The sequence below is a fragment of the Aedes albopictus genome, chromosome 2 (genome assembly GCF_035046485.1).
Source record: "Aedes albopictus strain Foshan chromosome 2, AalbF5, whole genome shotgun sequence".
Taxonomy (NCBI): domain Eukaryota; kingdom Metazoa; phylum Arthropoda; class Insecta; order Diptera; family Culicidae; genus Aedes; species Aedes albopictus.
The window spans coordinates 357,427,363-357,452,103 of NC_085137.1; the positions used below are offsets into that span (position 1 = coordinate 357,427,363).

A 24,741-nucleotide genomic window follows, 5' to 3' on the forward strand; every position below is an offset into this window, starting at 1 on the left:
CTTTCATGTCGAAATTCTCAATTATTTTTCTACACGAAGACGTATGAGTCCTGGACCAGTGAAAGAACCCACGAAACAGTGGCAAAGTGAATAAAGGCGAATACGAATCGCGACTTAAACTATCTTATCAACACCGAAAATAAGATACACCGAGTCAAATTGAAACGGGTAGGATGAGATGAACCAGCGAGTTAACGTAATGTTACCCAAAGTTAGAACAATTTGATTACCATAACACACACGCGGCATATAATAAGAAAAGGTAGGCTATTATTGGTAAACAACAGTTTTAGACGTAAACAAGTGACGTCATTTTTTATCATCCTATATGTTGATCAAAATGATAAGGACTACTAGAACGTTTTATTCATGTCTTTGAACGATTTGAACAACATCATTGAAAAACAAAATCGGCATGTTTTGCGGAATGATACTTATAGAAAATGTGCCGTGCGATGCTCGTATAAACCATTGTCAGTATATCACCGTTAAAAATGCCATGGCCTACTGAGGCATCTCAAAATGGTACCTAATGATAAAGTTTCTCGCTAGTAGGTACCTTTCTATATCAAAGAAAATGGATTTGTCAACGGAAACAAAAATTCAATAAATGATGCCACCATAATTCCTAAACACAATCAAGACAAAAACTTTTTGAGCATACGTGTTTTTTTTACATTGTATGTGTTTTTAAGAAGTTCATATGTGACATTTTTAGAAAAATACCTTAAAATTCAAATTCCACCAAATAGTAAATCGTGAATAACTCTAAAACGGATAGAAAAAACGCAATGCAGTCTTCGGCAAAGTTTTTTCTCATAAAATTTCCTATCTTTTTATGGAACTTGTTTTAATTAGCATTAGGTTCAGATACTTTTTATGATAGGTAAAATGCCCAGTATATCAAAAAATGACAAATTTTAGTAAATTTAAAAATTCAGTATCAAAAAGTTACCTGCAAAACATATCGTTACCGTCAAATGGGGTAACTTGCAACACTTTTCGACTTTGAATCAATATCATTGAAAATCTAAACATTTGAAACATCCTGTGAAGCATCGTGTACGCTAATTACCCCGAGTAGAATACTATGCAGCACTTAGTTTACCAAAATACGTTGCTACCTAATCAGGAGGTGCGAAATACATGCTTGTTGCAAGTTTCCCCATCTGTGGGGTAACTTGCAACATAGGACATGAAGCCAAGTTAGCTATCATTCAACAGCACTAACATTCTAGTATATAGTCGTATTGTAAATTTTTGATGTTATGCATGAAACATACCATGACAAGATGTACACTAACCAATTGACATATAATTTTTCATGAAAGGATTGATAGTTATTGCAAGCGAGAATATATCGTTTAGCAACAGGTTTCACGTCCCTCAAACACAAAATATATGTATGATTCTCGTGACTTAGTACTCATTACAAAATGTCAACAATGATTATTGTCATTTCTTGAAAAGGTAGAGTGAGTCATCTTCAAGTAGTTTTCAGTTTGAAGTAGTGTTTGGCAATTTCAGCTAAATTAACATGATTGAAACACACCTATTCTACTTTGTAAATGTCAAACTCGCTAATTTGGGTATTAAACTGAAATAATTTACTCCATCCATTCAGAATTGATGTTGGTGATTGCTTTACAGCGTTCATAAACAAAAATTGAACTTTTAACATGATGAAACATGAATGAAACTTCAAAATGTGGTATTTCCTAACAATGTTTGGAGGTCACGTGCAAAAAAATGTAAAAAATGAATTGTCATTTGAAAATAACCGCGTTCTGTAATCAATAAATGATCCATTTCGGTTATTTCTGTCAAATATATCGTGAAATGAAAATAAAAAATAGAAGGTTTCGTCAAATTCAACTGTTGCAAGTTACCCCACAGTGCTTGTCGAATATAATAATGATTTTTTGCATTACTTAGTCGATAAGTTTATCAAACTTTTATCGTTTAGCTAAGCTTACCATTAGGTACCCTAACTGCAAGCAAGGTCATCAGACTTATCGCACTTACCATAAAGGAGAGGTCAAGCACGATTTTCATACTTGTTTTTATAGCATAAAATGAGCAATCCGTTTTAACAGTGTAGCTAAACCATAAACAAAGAAACAAAGCTAATTTTTATACTAAATCGATCTTTGATACACATAATCTCTATAACCGAAATAGTAGGGCATACTAGTGTTCATTATTATTAGAAAATGCTTCACATTTAGTGTATATCATCGTGTTGCAAGTTACACCGCTGTTGCAAGTAACCCCGTTTGACGGTAATTATTTTTCCATAGAAGTTTGGATCCATATCAAGCTGTAAAAAATATAAAAATAGTGGGTATTGCCAATTGTTGTACGGTAAAAAATATTTGTATGAAACTTATTACGAAAAACGGCCATTTTTCAATAATCTCGCCGGGGCGACCTCTAAACGTCATTTCTGAAAGTAGCCGTCATACAAAAGTTTGTTTCTAACACCCTTAGCTATCATTTGCAGGGTGAGCCCCCAAGCTTTTTGACCATGTGTAATTTTGGGACAACCTTTTCTCTATACTAGATTTTGATATATTATTTCTGATGTTTTACCTCTTATCTCAATCACACCAATATCAGTTTTTGTTCTTCAGTAATTCAATTAATAATAGTTGAATGTGTTATTCGTTAGATTTTCTCTCCTACTCGGGCATTTATCCCACAATTTATGATCGATTGAGGGCGACTTCCAATTGACAATTATTTTTTGGTAGTTATTCTAAAAGTCCACAAATACTTTGAATTTATTCCTGTAGGGATTCCAACAGACATTCCTCCGGGAGTTACACCTGGGATATTTTTAGGGGTTTCTCCAGTGGCTGTTCCAGTGCTTTTTTCGAGCATTCCTTTAGAAATTTCTGCAGGGATTCTCAGAAGAATTTCACCGGAGATCCATTTAGTGCACATTGGCTGCTTTTCATACAAAATGCTCATGTTTAGGAGATCAAATTTATTTTATTTATTTATTTATTTATTTCATTTCGTCACATCTCAGCTTCTAGTGCACCGAGTCTGAACATTTGTAATAACTTAAAATTTGATCTTTGTGAAAAAAATCATATTCTAAGAATAATAGTTATGTATATAGCGATTTTTTGATTATTTTGTAAACGTGCGTTAAGTAAGCAGTTTAGAAAAGTTGTGTGTTTCGTTGAACTAATCAACTTGAAAATTCAACTAAAAATGGAAATTTCAAAATTATTCTAAAATCAAAATTTCTCGTTTTTTTTAAATCACAGAATATGTTTTAAAAAAAAAATGCTCAGAAATATCGTTTTTTTTTTACAGATCAAATTTCAAGTTATTGCAAATGTTCAGACAAAATCAATCGGTGCATTAGAAGCAGAGATTCGACACCTCAAACATAAGCAAGCACTCTGTATCAAAAACAGACAGGATAACTCCAATTATTCCATCTGAAATCATCCGAAGTATTTCTGCATAAATTTCTTCCAGGAATTCTTTCAGAAAATTCAGAAACATTCAGAGAATATTACCAAAATGATTCAGAAATTCCTTCAAATTTTTCTACAAAAATCCTTTTGGAATTATGCAAGAATTGCTTCAATAACTTGCGAAAAATTACTGCAAACATTCTACATGTCTACAGAAATTTGTCCAGGAATTCGATTGAAAATCTCTCCTTGGATTTCCTAAGGCATTCCTCACGGGATTGCTTTTTGGAGTCCTCTTGGAGTTCCTTCAGGTACTCCTCAAAGAATCCCTTCAGGAATTCCTCCTGTGATTCACTCGGGAATTCCCTCTGGGAATCCTACAAGAATTCCTCCAGCGATTCCTCCAGAAATTATTCCAAGCATTCCTCCAGGCATTTCTCCAAGAATTCAAAAAGGCACGGGCACGTTCAATGCTTTCAGTGAGCTATACGCTCTTTGAAGGAAGCACGACACTAGACAACGCACTAGCATGCAATGGCCAGCGGCACAGCCGAAAACTTTTCCTCAAAGCTGCGGCGAGAATCTAACCCGCGCTCCTCAGCACAATGCGACTAAATGATTGCGGTGATACTAGTTACACGACCCTGAAGCCACTTCTCTAGGAATTTCTCTAGGAATTCCTTTATGAATTCCTGCAGGAATTCCTCCAGGCGTTCATCCAGGCATTTCTCCAGGAGTTCCTCCTGGGATACATTCAGGCATTTGTTCAAAGATTCCTTCAAGAATTCCTCTGTGGATTCCTACTGGAATTCCACCAGACATTCCTCCAGGAATTGCTCCAGGAGTTCCTCGTGAGATACATTCAGGAATTTCTCCTCGGATTTCTCTAGAGATTCCTCCTAGGATTGCTCCCCTGGAGGAGATTCATCTAGTAATTTTTCCTACAATTCCTTCAGGAATTCCTATAAAAATTTCTCTAGAGATTCCATCAGACATTCCATCAGGAATTCTTCTATGATTTCTCAAAGAAATTTCTCTAGAAATTCCTCCAGCAATTTGTCCTGGAATTCTTCCAGGCATTCCTTCACGACTTCCTCTAGGTATTCTATTAAGAATTCTTCCAGGCAAAAAAAATGTCTTTGAATTTACTATTTTTATGTGATTTTAACTTGTCTTTAAAAAACCAGGAATTTCAATTATATGCCGCACGAATACGGTCAAAAATCTATTGATGGATTTATTTAATTTTGTTTTCTCAGTTTTACCTACTATTGGCCTCCTAGGTTAAGTTTTGTGAAATCCTATTTCGTATTTTAGTGATTGAGTCGTTCCAGATAAAATTTAATGTAGGATCGGGGTAGAAAAAATCATTTTATCTATAAATTTACCAAAAAATTGATGATTAAACTGATGGGGAACTGATATTTTCCTTTCAAACTTCCAAATTTTCACGACATAACCTCTACTTTTAATCGCCAATTGTGATAGACATCCCAAGGAACATTCACTCATTTAACCAACATTGCAATGACATTTTTATTCCACATTTGATTGAATTACAGTTTAACATTATTTCATCACAGCTTGTAATCAGGCGTTGTTCAAACAAAAGTGGAGAAGTTATTCAGCAATCTTTTCTGCCAGCGCGATACAGGCTTTACAGTCGGAAGTAATCTGTGTTATATCAGCCTCATATTAAACTTGTATTCAGCTCTAATAGCCTGCTGCGAAAACAAAAACAAATTGAAATGCGAGGTGCAATCATGTTTATATGTCGCATCTCAACGCATTTATAACACACAAGTTCTTCTATAAATTTCTCAACTTGGGATTTGAACTCGTGATCACCCAATCACCCGTCGCATGCCTTGCCGTCTACGCCATCCTGGAATTGGTAAGTTGCTCGCTGAGAATGTATCATCTTCGCATTGCTGTGAAAGATCAACATTCAGATTTATGGAAGGTTGTAAAAATTTATTTTAAAAAATTGTCAAGATGACTGCAACTTTGTTATATGTTGCATTGGTGTGCAACAAACATCAATACATATTTAATAATGAGGAACGTTCGAGTACTACTGCTCTATTATAATCACCTTGACCTGTTGTTCAATCGAAAAGTGATAATCGAACAAATAAATCATAAACCCGTTTAAAAAGCTTACTGTTAAGCCATTATTGAACGTCCCCACAATAGCTGAAGTATTAACATTGCAAGCATTTATTCAACTTGTGTAGACCATAATAATCAGCTATCGGAAACTGTGGAACATAAGCTTCGTGTAGAAAAAAGTTCTTCTTCAGCTTATATTAAAACTAGTAAGGGCAAATCGAACAATCAAAAATTGCTGACGTTTGTTAGGCTTATAAATTAATTGCTGTTCACATACGTGCCAAATGTTGCATTTTGGCTTATTTACAATGTAAATAGCATCATTTCAGCTTATTATTCAGCATTTGATTTTGTTCAGCTGCCGATGTTATAAACCAACAATAGTTCGCCATGTACGTTTATTAATGACTTTGAATTGTTCCTTGGGATTCGTTTAGCCGAGGCCCAAAAAATTTCGATTAAGTGTAAGGAAACTCATACAAAAGATTTTATGATAAAATTTTTTTATGGCAGTGATAGTATATCTAATGATGTTTTATGAAAAGGTGATACATCACACTTACATATACACTGAAACAAAAACGAGGGTAAAAACCTTCAAATGTCATTTTTTGCCTAAACATTCGTTTAGCCGAGGTAAATAAAAATATGGTTTTCAATAGATTTTTTTGTAATTTTGTGAATTTATATCAAAGACATACCCCAAGGCATTTAGTTTATGACGTGTTTACACGATAATTAACCTTTAAAGTTTTTTTATTTGTTAAATTCAAAGAAATATTACAGAAAAATGTCCCGATAAGTAAAAACGATGATAAATAAATTTGTTTAAGGAAAAATCTTTCTGTAAACACTCTAATGTAAGCTAGATTAGTTGTTTTGTATATATGCTACAGAATTATTGTTGGAAATGTTTAAATTATTGCATAAAATGTCGTGAGAAAATTAAGTATACGGATTTTCGGTTGGTTAAACATCAAAATGGGATTGAAAAAAGCAAAAATAAATAGTTCTCTGTAGAAATAAAGACGTATCCTAATGCCTCTGAAGTAAAACTGTATAATACTAGCATAACTTAATGAATTAGAAGACTGCCAAGCGAAAGAACTGTTAGAAGAGTCCGAATTTTAGAACCCTGTTTATTTTATAGCAGATGTTCATACAAAAAATGCATGACATGGTCAAAGCATTGGTTTATGTCATTCAATCTGAAGAAATATAATATAAATGAGTTTAAGATTCGAACCACATTCATTTTTAACATGATTTATTTGAAAAGATCGTCTAAATTATGAAACAAGAAGTTCATGCTAGAAATTTGAATACTTTGGGTGCCATTTCTCAAAATGTGAGGCTGCCAATGTATGTTATTTAAGCCAGAATACAGTCTAGGAGGTATTGGGAGCTATAAAAACGTAATAGTAGTAAACACTGTAATTTATGCAAGTGATACTATCATATTTCATCAAAACAAAACTTAAATACATGTTTTTTTATGGCTTGTGGCATTTTTTCTGTAAAAAAACTTTGTTTTTCGAAGATTTTCAGCCTGCACTTGTCGTGATACTTTTATTCGAATCTTTTGAAACACTTCCGATGAAAATAACTACAACAAATCTCAATTTGAAAACATTTTTAATATTATAACATAGGGTCTGGGACCGTTTGGGCAGCAGCAAATATTTTGGGCACTTGCTGCTATAACTCAGTCAATTTTGAATCGATTAACTTGATTTTTGAGACACGATCGGATACGCACAGTATCTAGACATGTACAAAAATTCAAGTCAATCGGTTTGAAATTAACTGAGTTATGGCAGCAAGTGCCCAAAATAGGTGCTCCTGCCCAAATGGTCCCAGACTTTATTTATGTGAAATGCATGTAAAATTAATATGGCAACCCTTCCAAAAACGACCAAATTCATGATTAACAAGTCTATCTATAATGCAGGTCACCATACAAAATTATTGCGTTAGATATTTTTCAAAATTTGATAATTTTTATTATGGAATTCCAAAAATTGTACAATTCGGCTAAACGAATGTCTAGGCAAATTTTCTAATTTTCTTGTATTTTACGACCAAAAAATAAATAATATATTGTTTCATCTCATTGGCTCATGCAAATCACCTAGAAGAAACTCCAAAAATTAAAAAAGAACATAAAATTATTACTGTTGCGAAAAAATAGAAAAATATGCCTCGGTTAAACGCATGTAGATCACTGCATAGTTCACAAATATAATATTTAGTTAAGGTTTCAAGAACATTTGAAAATATGTCCCATTCTAAAGAGCATTGATATTGATATCCAATTAATGAACAGTAGAAACGAAAGATACGAAACTTCTAAATTGCTTTCATTGTAGGAAACTCAACGCTCTGTCGGATTCCGATTCCAGTTCCTCGACGGAGAAGGTGATTAGCAAGAAAATGCTGACACCGCGGAGCGCTAAGAAGGGTGCCGCCTGTGACCTGTCTCGGATGGACAGCAAAGCAACGACTTATTGCTCCGCCCTGGACAGTGACGAGGATGCGACGCTCAACGAGATGATGGGAAAATTCGATGAAAGCTATCACTACGAGAAAGAGACTGACATTTTGAGGTAGGGGGTGGGGTGATTTCTTATCAGTTGATTGTTTGGTGGCATAATACAAATTTATTTGACTTCCATTTTGCTTAGCTTTGGCGGTGAAACTTTTTTTCAGCCATAAATTATAAAATGTAGATTTGGATCAGCTTTTAGTGAAAAAATATGGCTGAGCAAAATTTGAGTTGAACCGTGTAATGTCAAGTAAACTAAATTTTCAAAATAACTGTCCTACTCTTATATACCAGTTGCAGCGACTCAGATCCAACCGATTGTCCCTCGGATATTGATACCGGTCAGGACGCTGGAGACGAGTGCGATACCGATGACCTGCTGGACCTGGACTTCATTGATACCGGATCGGTGCAGGAGGTAACTGACAGGGAGAACTATCGAAACACTGGCAGCTGTTCCTACCACAACTTCCCCGAGAGGCGTTCATCGAAGCACCGTGGTCGAAGTAAACGCAACAGCGAAAGTGGTGGTTCGAAGAGACGGAAGAAGTTGGTTCGCACGAGGAAGAAGACGATAGACTGTTCGAATGGAGGATCTGTACCGGAAAGTTTGTCGATGAGCAGGGGCTGTCGAAGTCTTGGAGGAACTCCGGTTTCGCTGAGAAGGAATCAATCCGAGGAAAGAACGCCTACGCGAAATGCTCCTCTATCAAATAGGTGCAATTCGCTTACGTTTACTGAGGTTCACTCGTTACACAGTCGAATACTGGCCATCTCTGAAAGTGAAAAGCAACTACTCAAAGCAGATTTAGAAGCAGACGTCAAGTACAAGCAGTTGATCCATGAGGCCGAAACGATACTGTTTTCTATGAAAACCAACAGTGTGAAGGAGTTGAAGGAAATCAAAGAACCACCGACTATTTGTAGTCCAAGAAGAATCTGCAATCCGCCTGCAAACAAACGCGTTGAAATGCTTCGCAATTGCGAAGCGGACCTCAAACGAGAGCTTTCAAAAACATGTACCCAAAAATGTGCGGAAAACGGTACTGAACTCAACCCCGTTGAAGGAATCATCATCAACAAGAGGCTCGAAGTACTTCGCTATGAAACTTCTATCTCCGCGCCAAACAGCCCCAAAAATACTCGCGTCATTCCTCGAAAAACTCACGTTACCAACTTCATCAACCAGAACCATTGTCCGGAACTATCTCGTCGCCAAAGTGACCATGAAAATGACCTCAAAAGTGCCAAAATGTCCCCTCATGCCACCATCCATGAACGGAACATCGTTCCTCCGAAATCGCCTGTCATAACCAGGAGGCGATTCCGCAGCCAGAGTCCAAAAATGAACATCGTATCGGACTCCGATTCGGACACGGACCTAAGTCGAAACCTCGACAAGAACCACTCCAAGTGCAAATCCAACAAAGAGAACATTTCCTCCGCGAGGAGGAGCATTACAGGGAAACAGATGAACAACTTTAGGCACACGATACACGCGACAGGATCGGCATTGGGCGAGGAATCCAGTTCCGCGGTGGTTCCTAGTAGTGGTGGTAATACTGTGATCTACTCGAGTTCACTGAACGAGAGTGACCTAAAGCGGGGAATGCACAAGTCACCGCTGATGTCTTTCCGATCGGTTGACATCGGCAATACGCTGACGGACGACAGCTACTGTCCTCAGAGCGAACCGCTGAAGCGCAAGATCTACAGCGGAAGCTCTACGTTCGAGAAGATACAGCGGAGTTTGGATGCGGATCCAGGTGAGTTGGGTTTGACTATATCACGGTATATTGGAATGAGGGAAAACTTAGTTGCAATGAATCGTAGTGAAGAATTTCTATAATCTATTACAAGATGTCTGCTCAAGACATTTCTGTCTTCAATTAATAGAAGTAATATGGGTAATGTACCTGTCGGAGATGGGGATTTTTACCAAGGTTCTCAAATTCAATGAAATTTTTTTCACATGTAAGGTTCATATATATATATATATATATATATATATATATATATATATATATATATATATATATATATATATATATATATATATATATATATATATATATATATATATATATATATATATATATATATATATATATATGTATATATATATATATATATATATATATATATATATATATATATATATATATATATATATATATATATATATATATATATATATATATATATATGAATAAAAACAAAATTGAAAAAAATCGAGGTCGCCTAATTCTCCGAAAAACTCCAGCGGAAAACCAACATTTTCGACAGACACCATTGAAAAATCATAACTCAAGAACGAAGCATCGTAGACACAATGTTATTGGTGAAATCATAAGCAAATTTTCTCAGCAATTGAAAAAAAAATACAAAATGAATATTTTTTTCACAAAATTTTCCACTGTTGAGGAAAATCGGTTGGAAAAGTCGGAAAAACTATTTCCACACTCCGGGTAAATTCATAAAAAAATATATTTTTGGAAGGGAATTAGATAAGCTATGTTCTGTAAATTTTCAAGATGTGGTTTTTCTCCATTCCTGAGTTCTGACCAATTTTGTGTTAATTTTCCATATGTGCTATATGAGTTTTCTTTTTTTTTTTAATTCTTAACTTAAGGCGAAACTGGAAGCATTTCCTCATTGTTTTGGTTTTTGATTTTTCATAAAATAACGAAGCAATATTTTCATAATCGGTTTTCGTGCACATGTAGAGTATGGATCAAGGTATCTCCTGAATTTTTTTCAACTGGATAATGTTTTTAGTTTTTGCAGAAACCATTTTTTTGTGAAATTTTGTTTAAAAATGGTTTCTGCAAAAACTAAAAACATTTTCCATCTGAAAAAAAAACAGGAGACACCTTGGTCCATACTCTACATGTGCACGAAAACCTATTTTGAAAATATTGCTTCGTTATTTAAAAAAAAATCAAAAACCAAAAAGTGAGGGAATGGATCCAGTTTCGCCTTAAGGACAAGGTATTTGGAGTACATTGCTCAAAATTTCTAGAGCACCGTTTTTAAGAACCGTTGAACGGATTTGGATTAAAATGCATCACGCTGTTGACAACCACTGAACAATTAGCGTGATGCATTTTCATCCAAATCCGTTCAACGGTTCTAAAAAACGGTGCTCTAGAAATTTTGAGCTATGTACTCCAAATACCTTGTCCTTAAGAACGAAGCATTGTAGACACAATGTTTTTTTTTTTGTGAAATCGTAAGCAAATTTTCTCAACAATCTAAAAAAAATGCAAAATGAAAATTGTTCTCGACAAATTTTCCGCTGTTGAGGAAAATCGTTTGGAAAAGTCGGAAAAACTATTTTCGAAGTCCGAAAAAATTCTTTAAAAAAATATTTCTAAATTACATAAGCTATATTCTGTAAAATTTTCAAGATGTGGTTTTTCTCCGTTCTTGAGTTATGACCAATTTTCTGGAAATGGTCCAGATGTTGGTTGATTGATTGGTAAATTGGTATTAACTCAGGAATGGAGAAAAACTATACCTTGAAAATTTTACAGAATATAGCTTATGTAATTCCCTTCCAAAAATTTTTTTAAGAATGTTTTTGGACTTCAAAAATAGTTTTCCGACTTTTCCAATCGATGCTTCTCAACAGTGGAAAATTTTGTGGAAAACAATTTTCATTTTCTACTTTTTTAGGATTGCTGAGAAAATTTGCTTACGATTTCACAAAAAAAAACATTGTGTCTACGATGCTTCGTTCTTAAGTTAAGATTTAAAAAAAAACAGCTCATATAGCACATCTGGAAAATTAACACAAAATTGGTCATAACTCAGGAACGGAGAAAAACCACATCTTGCAAATTTCACAGAATGTAGTTTATGTAATTCTCTTCCAAAAATATATATATTTTTCAAAATTTTCCCGGAGTGCGGAATTATTTTTTTTTTGCAATTTCTCATCGTAATAGGCTGTTTTACCTCACGCAAATCTGACAGGAAAAGGCCTACTTTCCCACACCAAATAAACAGTGCTGTAAAGGTTCATTACAGCACTGATTTGCGTTGCGTAAATGAACCATTACAGCACTGTTTTCAGTTTTGACCTACTTCTTGATGCTTTCTGGACGCTGTTTTGAAAAATTGTGACAACTACACAGTAAAACCTGCTATGATCAGATTTTCTTAAATATGGCTATGAACATCAGTGTGCAGTTTGATGCAAAAGTTTTGTTAAAAACTATCCTCAAGCAGTAATTTATGAAATTGCAAAAAACGTTGTACGCAACTCGGTGCAGAACTCGATTTTTACAGCACTCGTCGTAATTATCCAACTCGGCAAGCCTCGTACGACTTGTGCTGTAAAAATCTTCATTCTGCGCCTTGTTACGTAAACTACTATTTCGACTTTTCCAACCGATTTTCCTCAACCGTGGAAAATTTTGTGGAAAACAATTTTCATTATGTATTTTTTTTTTCAATTGCTGAAAAAAATTGCTTATGATTTCACAAAAAAAAAACATTGTGTCTACGATGCTTCGCTCTTGAGTTATGATACATATTTCAAAGTAGGTAGTGTCTGTGGGAAATGTTGGTTTTCCACTGGAGTTTTCCGGAAAATGAGGCGACCTTGATTTTTTTCAATTTTGTTTTTGTTCATATATCTGGAGCAACATTTGAAAAGAACCCAAGAGATCTTGTGTCTTTTTTCTAAAACGCTCCGTAGGGCATAACAGCAGCCCGCCCACGCAAACGAACACCGTTATCCGAAAGATCGATTGCTCTATCTGATAACGGTCTTAGTTTTTAAGAATAAGCTGAGGGGGACTCAGGAGCAGAGATGCCAGATATACAGATTTTTCTGTATTATACAGATTTTTAGAGGTTGATACAGACAGGATGCAGAGTACAGAAAAAATACAGATTTCATGATCTTGATACAGATTTTTCCTCCACATATTTTTTTTTCCTCATACATTCATGCAAGATGGAAAATAAAGTAATAAAAATTATTGAGAGTACACACCCCTTAATTATCTGTATTTTTCACATTTGACCTCAATTTTCAAACACTTCATTACAGGAATTGTTTCTTAAGTTGGAAACTTTGCTAAGCAAAAGACCTGGTTTTCTTTATGCTTTTCATTATTATATGTTGAATGAAAATAATGAGAAAACTTACGAATAATGTATTCGTTGAAAATTGAAAATAATGACAGTTTTTTTTTAAATAATAATATCGAATCGAACCTGAGAAGAAATAGCCAGTACACACCTTTTCAAACAACCATAAAATTGTGTTGAAGATAAAAAATCGATAGAGCTTTTGGAAACTACAGAGTACGAATACAACCTGCAAAAATATGATGCATCGAATGTAGCAAAAGGAACACTTCAAATATGATGAAAATATTTGAACATTCTCAGCGTTACCTTGCAGATGAAAAGAAAAAAAATTGCGAACGCGAATTGAACTCAGGTCCTTTGGGTGTGAATATCACGCCCTAGCAATTTTGCCGATCTTAGCTTGTTGAAGCACAGAGAAGGCGGCATGAGAGTGGCTTTTTTCTAATTTCGGTAAAAGGCGGAGAGGCGTCTAGTGTATGGAACACCGGTAATGGGAAGGGTTTTTTTTTAAAGAAATTCTTGCAGGGATTCCTTGAGAAATTTCTAGAGGGCACTCTTAAGATATCCCTTGATTAATTTCTCCAGGAATTCCCATAGATTCCTATGGGTTCCTTCTTAAACTCCAGCAAGAAAAACTTTATACACTCTTCTGGAGATTTGTTTAAAAAGTTATCAAAAATTTTTTGTCGACGGATAACTCCATTGACATCTCCACGGATTATTTGAGAAATTTATTCAGGAATATTTCCAAAGAATTTCTACGAAAATTCTTTAAGAAATACCTGAAGAATTTATTTCTGGGATCTTTGCAAATGTTTTGTAATACGTTCTACCAAGGATTTCCCGAAATGTTTCTCCAGGTACTTCTTCTATGATGTTAAAAAAGAAATTCGGGTTAAATACTGTGCTTTTCAATTCCACTAAGAATTTGCATCCCTTGACAGATACGTATTTTGACCTCAACTGTAAGGTCGTCTTCAGTGTCTCGCACTTGACTCGACTGGACTTGACTGAAGTCGAGTCAAGTACGAGATACCGAAGACGACCTTACAGTTGAGGTCGAAATACGTATCTGTCAAAGGATGCAAATTCTTAGTGGAATTCGAAGGCACAGAACTTAACCCGATTTTATTTTTACTTATCACTAACTTTACTTTACTTAAGAGTTAGATTTCTTTCAGAATTTTCTGCTAAGATTTCTTTAGAAATTCGTATGTGAAGATATGTTTATCTCCAGAGATTTCATCAAGATTTCAAAATTTAGAAGCTCCTGCATGAAGTATACCTGAAAAAATAAAAATTCTGAAATTCTTCAAGTAAATTATTCACAAATCTTAAAGGAATTTGTTCGGAAACTCTTCCCAGGGATCTCCAAAATTTTTTGAGAAATTCGGTCAGTGATTCGTGCAGAAACTCCTTCATGTTTGTTTTTGGAAAAAATGAAAAAAAATCTTGATAGACTTCTGGAGTAACTCTATCAATGCAAGAATCCTTGAGAAATTTCTGCAGTGATTCCTGGAAATTGATTTATTGATTTGTCTTCATTAAAGAGACTTTCAGCCTATGGCTGGTTCGTCTCTACGATTCCTGGAAAATCCGTGGTGGAATTTCTAAAGAAATCTCTTAAAAAATGCAGACATTGCAGACAAAGGTACTTTTGGATTTTTTTTTAAGAAATCCTTCATTGTGTTTCTAAAGATTCCCTGAAGGATTTTCTGAAGGAATTCTTGAAAGAACTGCTGGAAGTACTTCTGAAAGATTCATCGATAAAAAAATCGTGCAGTTCATAAAGAGATTTCTTCGAAGAATATTTTAGAGAACCAATAAAGAAATAAAAAAAATAGATTTTTCAAGGAATCTTTGAGAAACCTACAAGAACTGGAAAACCCTCTACAAATATACTTTGAAACATTTCTAGAAAAAATCTTTGAATAAAGCTTATCAGTAGTTCCAAAAGATTCTCTCAACAATTGCTGCAGAACTAATTGTTGAAAAAATCTTTTGAAAAAAAAAATGAAAAAAAAATCCCTGAAGAAAGGTCTGAACAAATCCAAAGCAATGCCTAAAGGAATACTTCAAGGAACTATTGGATAAACTCCTGAAGAACCTTTACAGAAAAATCTTTCGAGAATTTCTAGAGGAATTTCCAAAAAAATCCCGAGAAAATTTCTGAAAAATTGTGTGATCCTTTAGGTATAAATTCAAGCCAAAATTTCTGGAATGGCTCTTGAAGATAATGTTTATAATCTCTCTCTTTTTCTGTATTTTAACTTATGCTAGTTCTTCATACAAACTGAAAGTTTCTAAATTTCTGATAGAATCTCTGAATGTTTGTTGAAGAAAAATATCTCCTGGAGTTGCATCTTTTCAACATTTGTGATAAGAAATTTATGGAGAAACCCCTGGAGATATTCATTGATAAATTTTCGGAGAAATGCTATAGAAAAACTCCTGAAAAAAAATTGAAGGAATTTCCCCAAAAATATTTAAAAAAATATATTGAGAAATACAAGCATAGCTTATGTAGCAATCCCTGAAAGAATTTTCTCTTTAATCCTTTATAGAAACCCATGAGGATTTTCGAAAAGAATTTCTGCGGAAACCCGTGAACCAGATTCAGGATATTTTTTGAGAAACTCCCAGGAAAGTCCCAGGGAAAATTCTTGGAAGAATCCCTGGGGGTATTTTCTCAGAAATCCGGCGACGTTAGAGCTCAGAATTATTAAGAATAGACATATTTATTTTACTATTGATAACCATAACGTTCTGCTATTAACACCGTTTAGTGAAAACTTACTGAAATGTTCGTGCGAAATTCGGGACACAAACATGTTGTTTACATGTTGAACCCACAGATTTCAAACGGGGTCTGACAGGATTTACGGAAACTTGATGTTTTTTGGCTCTCAGTCAAAGTTTCAAAATACAGACAAATACAGATTTTCTAAAATCCTGATACAGATTTTTGGAAAAATCATCTGGCATCCCTGCTCAGGAGCGACGTGTGAAGTAATTGTTTACCAATGCTTGTATGCCCTTTTCAAATGTTGCTCCAGATATAACAGAACCCTACACGGAACCGCCAAACTACCCAAAATTGAGTTCTTTTGACGCAATTCCATAGTTCGGCTCAATAAGCCAAAATTTGATTAAATCGATTATACTCACGCTAGGTAGATTGCTTTATCCCCAGCTAAAAAATATACTCAAGAGTAGGTAAAATCAACCTAAGACCCCCGTCATTCAACTCAATTTTAAGTAAACCGACATTTACCCAAAATTGGTTTATTGGTGTCAAGGACCCCGTTTGAGTAGATGCATCTCTGTTTGTTTCTGACAACATCGGTGAGCCAGAGAGGGAAAACAACCTAATTTTGGGTGACGAGTTTTTCGATATACTCAAATTTGAGTAAAATCGACCCAAATATTAGGTAATTTGGATTTTCCGTGTACCTGTGAAATTTTTTTTATTGAATTCTCAGAACCTTGGTACCAATTTGTACAATTATAAAGAAAATCCCCAGATCTGTTATATTCCTACTTCTCCTCCTTGCTGGGATAAAGCCGGCTTCTCAGTGTTCTAAGATCACTTCTACAGCAAATTATTGAGAGCTTTCTCTGCCAAAGTTTTTCTATGTTTCCAAATTTTAGCGCCTCATATACTGGTGCGCCCTCAATGAAATGACTTCACCATTACGCATAATTAAGAATTATTCCGTGAAAACTCTTCCACGCATTATTATTTCACGTTTTTTTTTTCTCTAATTATCGCGGTAAGGACATTCTTGTTGGAGTTTCTTTTATGAGTTTTGCAAGAATTCATAAAATTTCTAGAATTTTTTTAAGAATTATCTTCAGGAACACCGCTAGTAGTTACTTTGAAGATTCCTTAAGGATTTTTAAAAAAAATCAGGAATGTTTAACAATTCCCACAATTTCACATGTTTCAGATTGTCACACGATTGCTTAAAATGGTTTTAGCATCGATTCCTCAGGAATCTTTAGCATACTTTTGAAATACATCTCTGTCCATTTTTTTTGTAAATTTCTCCAGAAATTCATCCAGGTTTCTATAGGGAATTCCCCTAGAAACTTTTCTGGCACTTCTTTAGGTGTTTCCCTAGAAATTGTAGAAACTGGTCCACGACTTTGCTCAGAAATGTTTTTCGAAATTCCTCCTGGGATTTCTTATAGGATTCTAAGTACAGGAAATTCTTTCAGGGATTGCTACATAAGTTCATGCTCGTATTTCTTCATACATGAAATACATTGCGGAACATTTTTATCATCAAACATTAAAACTTCCCCAGAAATATTGTTATATTTTTTACCTGGATTTTTTCTACGGGATTTTTCTTGATTTTTTCTAGAAATTTTTCGAGAAAATCTTCTAGAAAATTTTTAGAGGGTTCCTCCAACCAATTCTTTAAAAAAATGCAATAACAGGAGAATTTTTCAAAAGTTTTGATCATTTTTTCATTAATTCTTTAAGGGGTTTCCTGTAGAAATTCAGAAATTTTTCAAGAAATTATTGCTTAAAAATCTCCAGAAGCTATAACTTACTTCATTCATTCAGGGATTCTCTCGGGCATTTATTTGGAAATTCCTCTAGTAAATTCTCAAGAGATTCTTCTGGATGTTCCTCTAGAGGTTTCTTCAATAATTTCTAGGGGTGTTCCTCTAGGCATTGCGTTGGATTTATTCAGACATTCTTTCAGAGATTGTTCCACATTTTTTCCAATGATTTTCTCAATGACTTTAGACATGTAATGGAATTTCAAGAGTAATTTCTAAAAAAAATCTTGGGCTCCTTGGAAGGATTTCATAAAGAAAACCCTAAAGTTCTGAACAAGTCTTTGTAGATAAAAATATTTCCTTCAAGTAATTTCAAATAGTTCCAAGCACAAATTTCTGAAAAAAACCGAATTCCGTGATCTGGAAGGCGGACGAGTCACTGTCGGCGGACTCTGTCTGCTTGTGCCTTTTATTCTATGAACGTTTGTGTGCACTACAGCGAAACTCCACATTCAAGATTTTTGGTAAAAAAGAAACCTTTGGTGAAATCCCTAAAGAAATCTAAGAAAATACTTTTTAATCCCTGGAATTTCTGGAGGAATGTCCGAAGATATTAGAGTGAAATTTTTGAAATAATTCCATTAGTAATTTCTTAAGAACTTCCTGGAGAAACTTCTCATGGAATCTTGGTGGAATTCCTAGAAATAAATGATTTTGAAATTTATAGAAAAATGTCTGAAGAAATCCTTTCATAATACTTCTATTCCCCTGAAATTTCTGGAGGAATTCCAACCAAAATTACTGGAAGAAACAATGCAAGCCCAGGGGGTCGCCGGCTTTCATCCAGGGGGTCGCGAGGGGCAGTCGAATACTTCTCTGTAAAAGACAACAAATGAGAGAATTTCTATGGGGGTTCGCGAAAAGTACGTCTGTTGGCCAAAGGAAATTTTAAGAAAAAAATATCAGAAGGTGTATTTCGTCACAATGATCTTTTTATTAAAACACTCGCAAATCGCTAGAGATCCTCTAAAAAGTTAGAACAAAAAAGAACTATTTTAGTCGTTTTCAAAAACTGACACATAACTCCTAAAATTGAACGAATAAAGTGACGAATAGCATGTCAACTCACTCAGAAGTTGGCAGCAACCTCTTAGAATCCAATGAAACCTTGTGGGTATGGACTTTGTATTTTAAAGCAACTTTGCACACTTTGTTTTTTTTTGTAGATTAACATTCGAAAAGGGCTAAAGTTGTTCGATCATTTTTTTTTTAATCAGTGCAACTCTAGACTTAAAGAAATGACGTAATAATTTCTTCCATATTTTAGAAATTATTCTTTTTAAGATTTTTTCGATGAATTTATCCATGATTTTTTCCAGAGATTCAATCAGGAATTTTCCTTGGGTCTTTTTCAGGAGTTTTTCAAGAAATTTCTCAAAAAAATCATCGAGTTTTTTCTGGGAAACTTCTTTTGAGATTCTTTAGGATTTTTTTTCAATTATTGCTACAGATGTTTGTGGGTTCAGACATTTGGAGGGATTTTTACACGAATATTATCCGAATTTTCTACAGAAATTATTCTTTGAAATTTTCCTCATTTTTTTTACATAGACCTAAAAATCTTTTAGAAATTCCTCTAGGGGTTTTCTCTAGAAGTTCCTTCAATAACTCCATGTATTCAGGGATTCTCTCAGGCATTCATTTAGAAACTTCTCTAGAAAACTCTTGACAGATTCTTTTGCTAGTTCCTCTGGGGATTTCTCTAGAAGATCCTCCAGGTTGTCTTCCGGAGATTGCTTTAGATTTATCAGACCTTTCTTCTGGGAATATTTCAGTTTTTTTTTTAGATACTTTGATGATTTCTTCAAAGATTCTTTCAGCAGTTCATGCAGAAATTATTCCAGAATTTTTTCGTGAAATATTTCAAGGAAATTTGTAAGAAACTCTTCTATGAATACCTGCAGTGCAGAGGCTTCTCCACACGGTCAAAATTTTGATCATTATCGATTTTTCATGTACCACGGATCTTTCTTCACAGAATTCCAGGATGTTGTGTAATTGTATAATTGGAAAATTATAAAATATTCTATCGGGGAAAGTTTGATTTAGCTAAATTTTTGGCTTTTTTCCATACTAAAGTTCAATAAATGTTATTTTAGTCCAAGAAACGTCTCGTACAAAATGAATGGAAAAATTTTCGCCACTGAAATATTTTCTAGTTTTCCGATTATGATTATATAGCCTCATTTTTGAAGGTAAGGTACCCCGGGGCAAGTGAGAATCGGGGGCAAGTAAGACCTATAGCACAGAGAACAGACATTTAGGCTCGAACAAAAATACGTCGAAATCGTGTGTAAAGTATTTAAGTGTACCTCAACGCCACCAACGGAGACTGCCCCACATATAAAGTTGATTTGACCCCACGATGGCAGTGTTCATCGTTAAAATACACTAGCCCACAAAGCGACACGAGCGCCAAACGGCCAAAAACGGCGAGCTCTGGAAACAAAAATGACACACGGCAGTGTAAGTGATGCGAATGCTAGCGCCACGCAACGGGAGCATAACCACATACTCTGATATGACCGTTAGAAAGTTTTACACAAGGCAGAAAGCAAAGATAGACGTCTGTTCTCTGTGCCTATAGCTAGTATTTTTATTATTATTTATTTTTAAGGCTAACATTCTTCATGGAAAACATAGGTATCACACCTACGGATACTTTGAATACAAAGAATGTTATTGTTACATATATGGTCTCTACGTTATTGTTGTTCATATGTAATTTTCAATTCACTAGGTGAGATTGACGTGCTCTACTACATTCGTCGTTTAAAAATAGATTTGTCATTATACAAATACTTTTTCGGTTTCAGGATAGTATTAAGAGTTCTTGCAAATGATTTCAAGCGAAAAAGCTGTATTTTATTTTTATTTATTACCTTTAGTTTACTGCTCTAACTTGCCCCAGTGCATTTCGCTATCTGGGGTAAGTGGGACCTATGAGAATAAACAAACACAATTTTATGGGTTCATCTCGCCTTGTCCAGCCTAAGATGAAATTAGAACGAAAGTCAATAAAAATTGACGCGTTAAGTAATCTACTATTGAATTATACTTTATTACCTCTATTTAGATGATGAAATTCTTGTAAAAATGGTAAAACCTTGCATAAAACAAAAAACAATCAAAAGCATGTATTTTTTATGTTTTTCTCTAAATATCTTCCATTATTTTTTCACTGAACGCTGCATAATGAATTCTTTTGAGCATTCAGGAACTGTCCATAAAAAAAATAAAATAGGGAAATGACCTTTTCAAAATTCGTGATTAAAAAAACATTATTTAATGATCGTAAGATTATGTAAGGGAGAAGATATTACTGAAAATCTCGAAACCCGGCGAGATTCATCAACTATATAATATAGAGACCAAGTTTCAAAATCTTTTGTCTCTTCACTTTACGGCGCTTTTGTATAAAAAATCAATTTATTTTGCATGAACTGCTAGAGTTGATTCAAGTATTTTTTCCCCAGCGATTTTTTATGTGTTATGTAATTTATGCACGATACCATAAACCTCTTCTTATTTTAATCTCTAAAGATAGTCATTCATATAAGAGATTTGTGATTTATGTTACCTTATTTGTTGCAACTTATATTAAGCCCTTTGAACAAAAACTCTGAATAGGTCCCACTTGCCCCGTGAAACACAGTAAATGAAGATTTGCTACACTTTTCATTATATGCATAATATATGGAATTTTAAAATTTTGAAACAGTTTAAATGCACGTTAATAAGTACAAATATACCAACAACGTCTTTTGTGTTCATTGGAATTATTAAAAAAAATGTGTTCTGAAATTTTTGGCATGACAAAACCAAATTAGCATTTTTTTAGGTCCCACTTGCCCCGGGGTACCTTATATGAAAGTTCGATAATAATCAAGATTTAGACACCGTGCTCCAGTTCATCCAGATATTTTTGCATTAAAAATCTTTTCCTTTTAAGATTTTTCTTCAGTGTTCCTCCAAAGCATTCCCACATGATTTTTTTTTATTTCTGCATGATCTCTTTCGAAAAATTTGACAGGTTTTGTAAGAAGTTTTGAAGAGACTTGCATAAGAAGTTCTTCGAACAATTCCTTCAGAGATGTCTTCAGGAGTTCTTTCAGAAATCCCTCAGAAATGTATTGGAGAATTTCTTGAATAATTCCACCAGTACCTTTGTCTACAATTTCTGCAGATTTTTTTAGGAGACTCCTTCAGAAATTCCTTCACGAGTTTCCCCAGTATTATTTCAAGCAATTTATCCTTGAAATTTCCTCCAGAGATTTTCCACAAGTTTTCCATGGATTTTTTTTTCAGAAATTAAGGAGATAGGGCCTGGAACCATTTGGGCAGGAGCACCTATTTTGGGCACTTGCTGCTAAGCTCAGTCAATTTCAAACCGATTAACTTGAATTTTTGAACATGGCTGGATACTGTGCCTATCTGAACGTGTTTCAAAAATCAAGTCAATCAGTTCAAAATTGACTGGGGTATAGCAGTAAGTGCCCAAAATAGGTGCTCCTGCCCAAATGGTCCAAGACCCTATTTCAGAGATTTCATTCAGGAGTTTTCCCAGGCATTCATCCAGGAATTCTTCATGAGATAATTTCAGAATTTATTTTCAGAATTTTTTGTAATGGAATCCCTCTAGAAAATAGTCAAGAATTTCTTCTACTCTTCTAGGAATCTCCAAAGGTATCACCAGGAGTTTTAATGGAATACTTTCAGGAATACTTCCTAGAAATGTGCCAGTTATTTTCTTGTGCAATTTTTGAAAGAACTTCTGAGAAATACCATTGATAAATATCTGAATCCTAAAGAAAATTCTTTAGCAATTCCTGGATGAATCTTTGTAGGATTCTTTAAAAGAAATATAGGATTTTCCGAAAAAAATCCATGGAATTACATTCACGGCGTGGAGAGTTGCTTTCACAGCTCGCTCACGGTTAAGCATGCGTGTGCGACCCTTATGATATTCGGCAAAATTTCAGATAAAACTACAAGGTAAAAGTCATCCATACATTGTTTTTTGATAGCATGCTTATGAACTGAGATAGTAGCAAGTGAATGTAACTCTTTTCAAATCGTGAATGCCATCCCTGCTTACAGCACAATTTCAAACCGCTGCAAAAGTCGCAAACATCAATATTTTTCAACGAAATTTTGAGGTTCATTTCATTACTAGTTGTTGTTTCGATTATGCCGGGAGCTTCGAAAATTGGAGTCCCGAGAACAGTTTTATTCCGGTGGACGTCTGGGTCAGAAGGGGTAAAAATTGCATAACCTTCCGTTCAGCAAGGCCTCATTAGTTGGAATACAAATGAATTCATCTGAAAAGTGGTTTGTTCCATGCATTATTGTATATTACGTCAGGCCAGAGGGTTAAGAAGTATATAAGTGGCGTAGAATTTTTTCAAGGCCTTCAAAACATTTTCAAGTTTGAGTCTAAATTCTATGCGCTTGTAGAAGTTTTTAAGGCACGCAAGATGTAGATTTTTTGTCCTAAGCTAGGTCTTAAGCATATTGAACTTAACTTTAAGTAAAACTTGATGATAACATACTGTTTTTGTATGAAAAATAATGTTTTTCACGAAAGTAAGGCGATTTTAAAAGAAATTGCCTATTTTAAGGCGTTTAATGCATCACAAAAGTACTCTCGTAGCCTACGGGTTAAAGGCCATTTCATAAATTAGACCTTATGATAATCTTGGGTTTATTTGCCTGAGTGCAATCCATGCAAAATTATTCTTGGGTTTATTTCAGAAGAATAACTAAAGAAATATCTGATTATTCCATATGAGAAACTGAAGAAAGAGAAAATTTCCGAATGAATCTAGATCAAAATTGGGAATTAGAGGGCTAATATATTATTTATTATCTTGTGTATTTCCATTTTCAACAACCACCCTAACACATTTTCCAACTTATCGTTTTCAGAGCTGTCCAAGAAAGCTTTGCTGCACAAAATCTCCTTGCTGCGACGCGAGCGCCAAGCCAAATCGAAACTGGAAAACGCCAGTAACGCCTCCCTCAACGCGGGACACGAACCAGGTAACGCCACCACAAAATGTGCCATAACACTAACAGCTAACGGCGATAAAGCTCCCTTCGCAACGAACGAGGAGATAACGCTCAGCGATGCGACCACCACCGGGTGCGATGCGGAAACGAAACAGCAGTTGATCATGGATACTCTGGCCGATATCAAGCGGAGTCTCGAGGATCAAAGCGTCGAGCTGAACGAGCTCAACGATTCGGATAATTGAGGAAGTGGTGTACGCATAGCGGGCGGGTGTGCTACTGCGGGTATGATGAATACGCACATACGCCTGCCGGGTAAAACACCCTGTAATTACACCATTAATCGATTGACTGCCTGGTTGATTGGGAAGAAAGAATCCTGATTGCAGAACGTTAAGTTTATGTGGGTGTTTATTTGGTGTATTGATTCAGTTTTTCTAACTGTGACGTCTTCTAGGTTCAAATCTTACCAGAGTGTTGATCAAATCAATGCTTCCAAGTGTATAGAACAATTTTTTATGCGATTCGAAACTCTTCTAGACAAAACATACAATGAATTTATTATCGTTAGACTATTAATAGTTCATTATTTACTAACAGCCATGTGAAGTGAAGAAAGTTCGTCGTATTTTTTCATTAAACTTTAAGTGGAAACCTTCCCATAACTTAAGCAAAATTGTTCCATCCGTATGTAAAGCTAAAAATCGGCATTAACCTTACTTCGACCTAAAACCATACAATGAGCTAGTCATTTCTACCATAGTGGGATCCAAAAGTAATACGTAGTTACAGTAGTTGATAATAAGTTATCTTTAAAACGAAACCGTAGTGAAATTCGGCGAGAAAAAGCCCTTGGAAAAATTGGAGCCTAAAATTTAGTATTTTTACTATCCGTACTAGAACAAAAATCGTAGAACTGAGTTTTGTAGTATTTTCCATCCATCCATTTAGTGTAGA

General features: G+C 34.8%; 1 protein-coding gene across 1 annotated transcript in view; it reads left to right on the forward strand.

Annotated features, from left to right (window-relative positions):
* Positions 1-24,495, forward strand: part of LOC109403813 (uncharacterized) — a 171,699-nt gene extending 147,204 nt beyond the window's left edge. Inside the window, exons 8-10 of the mRNA XM_062852821.1 lie at positions 7,916-8,152; positions 8,386-9,857; positions 23,701-24,495. Coding sequence (XP_062708805.1) covers positions 7,916-8,152; positions 8,386-9,857; positions 23,701-24,029 — 2,038 coding nt within the window. The 3' untranslated portion in view covers positions 24,030-24,495. The remainder of the gene's footprint in view (positions 1-7,915; positions 8,153-8,385; positions 9,858-23,700) is intronic.
* The last annotated feature ends 246 nt before the right edge of the window (positions 24,496-24,741 follow it).